Below are 7,500 nucleotides of genomic sequence, written 5' to 3'. Positions count from 1 at the left end.
ACTCCGCGATTTATGGGCCCGAGCGTCAAAATTTTCCTCCAAGGGCGAACACAGCAACCCGGGCCGTTATGTTATGACCATTGCACTCTGTCGGACTCACTTCCTTGAGGATTATAATCTCCCAAGTTGTTTGGTCATAAAACGCTTTTTTCCCTTTTTTCATTCTTTTTTTTTTTGCTTTTCTTGAGCGTTGTGTTGCATAAGTTACATACCGTTGCGTTTTCCTTGTATAGATAGATAATGATTACGTTTGATTTCCTTATTATCATATCTAGTTTTATTGTGTCAATAAGAATTTATGCATTAGGTGAAAGCGAGCTAGACGTCAGAGGCAAAGCACTTGGTATTAGGACGGCGGGTGTCCTATCGTTTCTCCACCAGATATATATAGTCAGATCAATACCCGAGCTGAATAACGTAGCGTAGAAAACTCTTACTAGAATTTGCATTACGATTTCATTACGTATTCAGCCGGTAACGAAGGATGAAACCTCGAGGTCTTCATATTGAGCAACCCCCACTAGGATCATGTGATTTCAGGGGGGGTAGGGTACGGGGCCCCATGCGGGAAAGCTGGAGGGGGGAGCGAGGAGGGAGGGACGGGTGAGGGGGGCTGGTAGTAGCCACAAACCTATATAATACCAGACCGTTATGCCATGCACGCGCCATGAGCTCTACCGTGTAGGTTTCGCCGACCACATGAAGTCACATGCCATGAGGTGGGCCGCGCCTCATATGCTTCCCCTATTGTTATTGCACGTTATTGTTATGTCAATTCCCTTTACATTACATCTGTGTTTACTTCCTCTCTCGTTCCGCTTCCTCTTTAAACTTATCAATGCATATCGCTTGATTAATACACTCGCCTGTATAGTTATACACATTCTCCTTATTCTTACAAGGTATTATACGAGTTTGTAAAAGTTTTCCTTCCATAGTCATCAAAGGGCCTGAATTTTCACCCGGCGGGATAAACTGTATAAAAGCCGGGTCGTGGGTGGGTAGAATCAGTTCCACTATAGACGTCGAAGGGAGAGGAGCCTGCTCGTTTTCGGTCCGAATCGCCTCGGGGGAAACCTTTTTTTCAATGTATGGAAACTGGTTTTGAGTGACGTGTTTTAGAAGACCGGTTGTGCATAACTACCATTGTTTGGTTTTTACCTAACTTGAGGGTTAGACAGGTCCATAATTTTATTTTTTATTGTGATTTGTTTATGGATGAATGGTTTGAGGTTTGTGATACAGAAATAACGGGATGATTGACATACATTCTCAAATTAATTTTATTCATGGTGCTTGGTGACCGTAAACAGTTGTTGATTCACATGTTTGAAATTTTCAAGGTAGGCCTAATATTCGCGTGCCATTAGTGAGGTACCTAATTTGAATATCCGAATTCCGCGATAAGATATATTCATGGGTAATTATAGTTGTCTTGTACTTTCATCAGATAGGAACGAGTAATGTGAGTAAGAGGTAAAATGATTTATTGGCGAGTCCGGCTTGCAGCGCCGGGCTTAAGCATTCCCAGACCCTAAAGGCCTCTTTCCCTCCCGCAGATGATGACCAAGATCCTGCTCGTGGCTCTGGTGGGCGTGGCCTGCGCCGCCTCAGTGGAGAAGCGCGAGGGCGCCGTGGCCCAGGCCCGCGACACGTCCTCCTCCTACGCCGCCCCCGCCGCCCCCGCCCCCTCCTACGACGGCGGCTCGCAGGGCAACCTCTACTACTACTACTACCCCGTGCAGGAGTACGGCGAGACCGGCGCTGCCTCCGGCGACTTCGACATCTTCACCGCCATCATCCTGCCCCTGCTGATCCTCGGCGGCCTGCTCCTGCTGCTGTCCTCCCTCACCTTCACCCTCACCACCGGAAGGGCCCTCAGCACCGAGACCCAGGAGCCCGCCCTCATGGACCAGCTCCACGACGAGATTGAGCGCGTCTTCTACATCTACCTCAACGCCTTCGAGAGCGAGCAGTGCCTCCAGAGGACCATCTGCGAAATGGGCGCCTACTCCAAGGACCTCAAGGGCAAGGACTTCGTCCTCGGGTATGTTACATGACGGACTTTACGTGACTGACCGCACTAACAACCACTTCCACCGACAAACTCCATACATTCATACATTCACGCTCATTATTTCATGATTAATTATCAAATTTATATTAATCAGGTCGTATTCACTTTAGTTCAAGACCTTCAGCCATTTGCCAGAAGCCCCGATCATTTTAACTTGCATTAGACCAGCCATCATCCCATCAAGTAATCCAAAGACACTGATCTCATCCGTCACGCCACAGCTCATCATGACCGCATTCATGACTCCCCGACCCCCGGTGCATGACTCGGAGTCACGGCCCGCAGCCTTAACTGACAACCGTCATATGACATGACAGCAGCTTCCCTCTTAAATTCTGTCACTGACTGGACACGCCCTTGCCCTTATTACTTCTAATGCTCTATAAAGTTTCATGTGCCATAACGTGACTTCCCTGCGCTTTGTTCAAGCCGTGAATCCCGTTCACGGAAGCCTGGTTATAAGCATACTAACGCTGTACTTACTTAAATGATGACTTTCTGCCCTCGTTGCTCTCCACGTGTAGCTTTATTCCTCACTGGGAAAATACGCTTAACCTTATTTTAAAGTGATAATAACTGATGAAATAGATTTATGCTTTAAGGAATAAAGTACACATTGGGTAAAAGTTTCATCAGACTTCAGAGAGGAGAACGTTCGCTAGACCCGTGACTATTGGACCTTGTGGCGTATCTGACTGACTCGCGACCCCCAACTTCGCTGACATCTCAAGCCTTGACTTAAACTTAAAGCGCGACTTAAAAAAAAAAACGTAGTAACCGCCTTATTGGGATATAGTACTAAGGGCTTTGAGTTAAATAAGAGACATTAGTTTTAAACTCATGTCTATGATAATCATCAAAGACTTCAACGACTCCTCCACTGGAACAGACCTCTCGACATAAATTATTGACAGCGATAGTAACGACCCCATCAATCAAATCAAAATAGACCCCGACATTCTCAGTTTGATTCAGATCTTGGATGACCGCAGCACGAAGGACAAAATTATCAAAATCAAGTGGCAAACCGACCTCTGCCGTCCTCTCACCCCCCCCCCCCCTCCCGCCGTCGAACGATCCCAAATACTAGGTCACTCAGACATTTAGCTTGACTCACTGTGCACAATGCTTGACACGACACTTTGACCCGTGACCCTTGCTTAGCTGACCTTTTGACAGGACTTGTTCATTGTTCATCTATAATAGCGTGTAATAATCTGTGAGGAAAAAAAGCCTAGACACTGAATAGCATACGGTTTTTGAAGACAAAAGTCATGTTAACATTTCATGGCATTTCACTTCCTCTGTAGACATTTACTTAAGGATTTTAGTTCCTAAGACGGATGACAGACGTTATGGCCTTCAGATTCTTAACGATAGATATCATGACTTGAAATGGTAAATGGCGTCTGACGCCATTTACCGGGGAATTATTTAAGTTGGCTTTGTGAAGATTAACTGACACAGCGAAGATACGTGCGCACTATAGAAACCGTCATTGTTTACTCTTGTCCTACTGACTGACTTTAACAACAGAAACAGACAGCAAACAACACGAAAAATAACCTAACGGCACATTTTTTTTTTTTTTTTTAGCAGACTGGCATCACACCGTAAGCTACAAAGACACGTCATCACACTCATACAAGTCCTTGCAAAACCTATTAGCTACATATCACTTACTCACATTAACTGGCTGACTTAGCACAGACACCTGATTTACAACACACTAATTTACAAGGAAACAATAAACAATTTAATCTTTTACATTAAACCAGTCGCCCATACAAACTTACAGCCATATAAAGATCTATATTGACTATCCTGACATTTTCATCATACAAAGACTTGATATCTGACAGTAACTCACACTCAAGACAATCTGACACAAACACACTAATCACGACAATCTGACACAAACAGACTAACCGACTGACACAAGACCGACAAAATGACCCACACAGACTGATAAAACAACCATATAGTGACTTGTGATAACCGACAGACACAACAAAGAAATCACTTTGCAGCTCCACAATGCACTAAAACAATAGCTGAAACAGGCAGGGCGACCCAGTGCACTTGACCTGCACTTTAGTCTACCCTTTCAGCCTTGACTACACTGCACTTTTTGGGTCAGTGACTTATTTCACAGTTAAACCCACAAAGACCGGAAACCCCGTGGTAACTTGCCCCGGCTTGTGCGAAGTGCCATTCCGTTTTTTTTTTTTTTTTTCTTATTTTTCATCATCTTTTGTCTTCGTTTTTCTTTTCTTCCTCTTTTCGTTTTGTAGATTTCTGCGATGTCGTTGAAGCGTCATTCTATTCTATTCTATTTTTCAAGGATATAATCTCGTTGATTATAGTATTGCACCTGATTATCAAAATGTTAACGACTCGAGTATTGCCTTCAGCCACGAAATCACAAACTTAATTCCCCCTTACGCCTTATTCACAATTTTAATCCAATTTCTCAAAGCCAAGTCATATTTCCCCATCAAAGTTGCGATATTAGAGAGAGAAAAAAAGATAATAGAACTAACAGTCATCATTAAACCGCCCAAAATGTTACGGTGAGGAAAATATAATGTTTGTTGGTCTAACCGCCCAGCTGCCTCGCCACGACCCGTTATGCAATCAGAGCCGAGCAGGGAAGAAAAAAACATCGTTTGATACAATCATCTTATTGGCTGTAAATATTCTCGAATGATGAATGATTATTTCTTTCTTTGGTAGAATTTGCTTGTAGATTATCAGTACTATTCATTTAGATTTCCATTCTGAATTTGAACGATAAAAAACAACTAACGTCAGATTAGCAGAAATTTTGTTGATTGTCTAAGACGAAAACTTCATCTCCGGGACATGAGAACTTCCACTCAAGCATCGGGAGAGGTTAACCACTGACAGTTAGAGCAATCTCATGATTCTCTGTCTTTTGGGAATGAGGAGGAGAGAAAGAAGGGGAAAAAGAAGAGAGGGGGGAAGAAAGCACGATGTTGCTTGCTCCTTCAGTCTCTCTCTCTCTCTCTCTCTCTCTCTCTCTCTCTCTCTCTCTCTCTCTCTCTCTCTCTCTCTCTCTCTCTCTCTCTCTCTCTCTCTCTCTCTTTCCACTTTATCTTTGTCTTCATTTTTCTCCTTTCTACCTCTTTTCTCTCTTCTTCTATTCTCTTCTCTCATCTACCTATCCATCTATGTATCTATCTATCTACCTAGCTATCTCTCTATCTACGTACCTACCTCCCTTTCTTCCTTCCTTCCTTCCATCCTACCTTCCTTCCATCCTACGTTCCTTCCATCCTATCTTCCTTCCCTCCTGCCTCCCATCCTTCCTATCATCCCTCCATCTTTCTATGCAATACACTCAAAATCATCTGGTGATTTAATTCCCCAAACAGTTACATTCCTTTGCCGGATATCCTCGCGGTTAATTTCCCCGTTGCATCCGCGGGTTTCGAGTCCCTCTTACAGTTATTTTCACCGCGTCTGTTCGGAAATGATAGACACAACTTCTCAGGGTAAACATGTCATTTGCAATGCGAAGTAATGTTTTTGTCTCTTTTTTTCTCTCTCTCTCTCTGGGATTATAAGATTAGCTATAAGAATTGTTTTGATTCATATTTTGCTTGATTACCGTTGCTTCTTGAGAAAAAAAAAAAAAAAAAAGATTAATGAATAGAAAACGTAACATCTGCGTCTGAACGAGGCAACGGTACACAAGAATTTCGCAACAGAAGTTTGCCGAGATGATCCGCCATTTGCCGGCCTCTTTGGCAAATAATAGAGGATGACAAAAAAAAAAAAAAAAAAAAAAGAGAGAGAGAGAGAGAGAGAGAGAGAAGATAGAGAGAGAAAAAAATCTTACGACATCTGAAGGGTTGGGGGGAAGGGGGGGGGAGAGCCTTGCGTGAAAATTCCCATTATTGCCAGACGGTGATGGATGATGTCGTTTTCCAGATGAGCTTTGAAAACACGACCTCTTAATTTTTCTCTCTTTTCTCTAGAGATGAGAGAGAGAGAGGGAGAAAGAGAGAGATTTTTTTTTTTTCGTTGCTTTGTCGTTCTCTCTCGTGTGGGTGACTTATGGCATGACGGAGGTTTCCATCTGCTTTTAAAGTACAGGCGGTAAATCACTGTCACGGTTATGAGCATTACAGTTACAGGTGGCTCTTAGTGACACTGCATCAGCTGGGGAAAACTGTCATATCACGCGTCCTCTTAACACCATTTCTTGAGCCCTTTTCCATCGACGCTTGTTTTTTCTCTCTCTATCTCATTGATCAGATGATTCGGAATTTAACAGCTCATCGATTTTGTTTATTAATGTTAATCTTTCTCGAATAATTTATATCAATTATAATCATTACCTTCCTCGATAATGTTCATAGCATATGCGCTCATCATTGTAGACTTGCCCTATTCAAGAAAAAAAAATGCTTTGTAGTCCATCTTCAATCAGCTGACCGCATAGTCCATTCGGCATTCACACAAGAGCGCGGCCAAGAAAACAACTTGACTGATTCGAGCGTTAGGCCCAATCACCCCGTAATGGTCGACGCAAATTGCCGCGGAACAGCTTGATTGCAGAGCCTGGAATCCTCTTGGAGGGCCCGGGGCTTTCTTGAGACGGGCGCTATTGTGGGGAATCTAGGCTAGGCCTCCGGTGGGGTCCGCGCGCCTCGCTAGATGGTCCCAAGTTGCCACGCATTCGATTCCTCCGGATCACACAGAATAGGGTTAAATTTCGTCCTAACCGCACAGAATTCTTCCCTTCCTGACTATTTAGGCCACAACCCTAATTACCCGATAGAGTTATTAGGTTAGGCTCGTTCCCTTCGGATGACCGTCGGCGCAGTCCGGGCGAGCGACGCTTTCCGACTTTCTCCCGTGACAGACTTTGACAAATTCCTCCCGGAAAAGGTCTTACGCCCATGTGGTCGGGAGAGAGCGCGCCCGTCATCACAGCGCCCCCAATAGCACTCGTCAAGATGTTATCGCCCCCCCCCCCCCCTCGGCCGTAATTTGCCTGGCAGCGCATGTCTCGGCGACACAGTTCCCTTCGCCGAGAGGGGGGGGGGGGGCGACATACATTTGCGGCGGGCACCTGCGCGCGCACGGGGGGTGGGAGGGGCGGGGCACACTTACGTTGTTTACAGTGTGCCGCTTGAGTGAACTCTGTTCTAATGACCGGCCAGGCGTTCGTGCCTTCGTACAGCTCCTTGCATACAAACGTTCAAGAAAGAAATTCGGTAAGAGAGCTCCCATGAGTCAGCATTTGTCATGGGAAAAGGATTTCTTGGCGGAAATAAGATCGAAAATAGTCTTCTTTCACGAGAAATGTCATGCAGCTTGTATTCACAAAATGGGAGTATTATTTTCTTCTTTCTGCTCTATGCAAATAATAAGGAAATAGGGGTGAATAA

General features: G+C 44.5%; 1 protein-coding gene across 2 annotated transcripts in view; it reads left to right on the top strand.

Annotated features, from left to right (window-relative positions):
- LOC113808786 (uncharacterized) overlaps positions 1-7,500 on the top strand; it is a 10,752-nt gene that overhangs the window by 1,048 nt on the left and 2,204 nt on the right. Inside the window, exons 1-2 of one of the 2 annotated variants that reach the window (XM_027360276.2) lie at positions 1,005-1,089; positions 1,560-2,047. In XM_027360276.2, coding sequence (XP_027216077.1) covers positions 1,560-2,047 — 488 coding nt within the window. In that variant the 5' untranslated portion in view covers positions 1,005-1,089. Of the gene's footprint in view, positions 1-1,004; positions 1,090-1,559; positions 2,048-7,500 lie in introns of those variants that run through there. The other variant, XM_070140070.1, reaches the window with a different exon arrangement.

Source organism: Penaeus vannamei, chromosome 26 (genome assembly GCF_042767895.1).
Source record: "Penaeus vannamei isolate JL-2024 chromosome 26, ASM4276789v1, whole genome shotgun sequence".
Lineage (NCBI taxonomy): Eukaryota > Metazoa > Arthropoda > Malacostraca > Decapoda > Penaeidae > Penaeus > Penaeus vannamei.
Note: the sequence above shows the minus strand (reverse complement) of the source record. Positions and strands in the feature narration are given on the sequence as shown.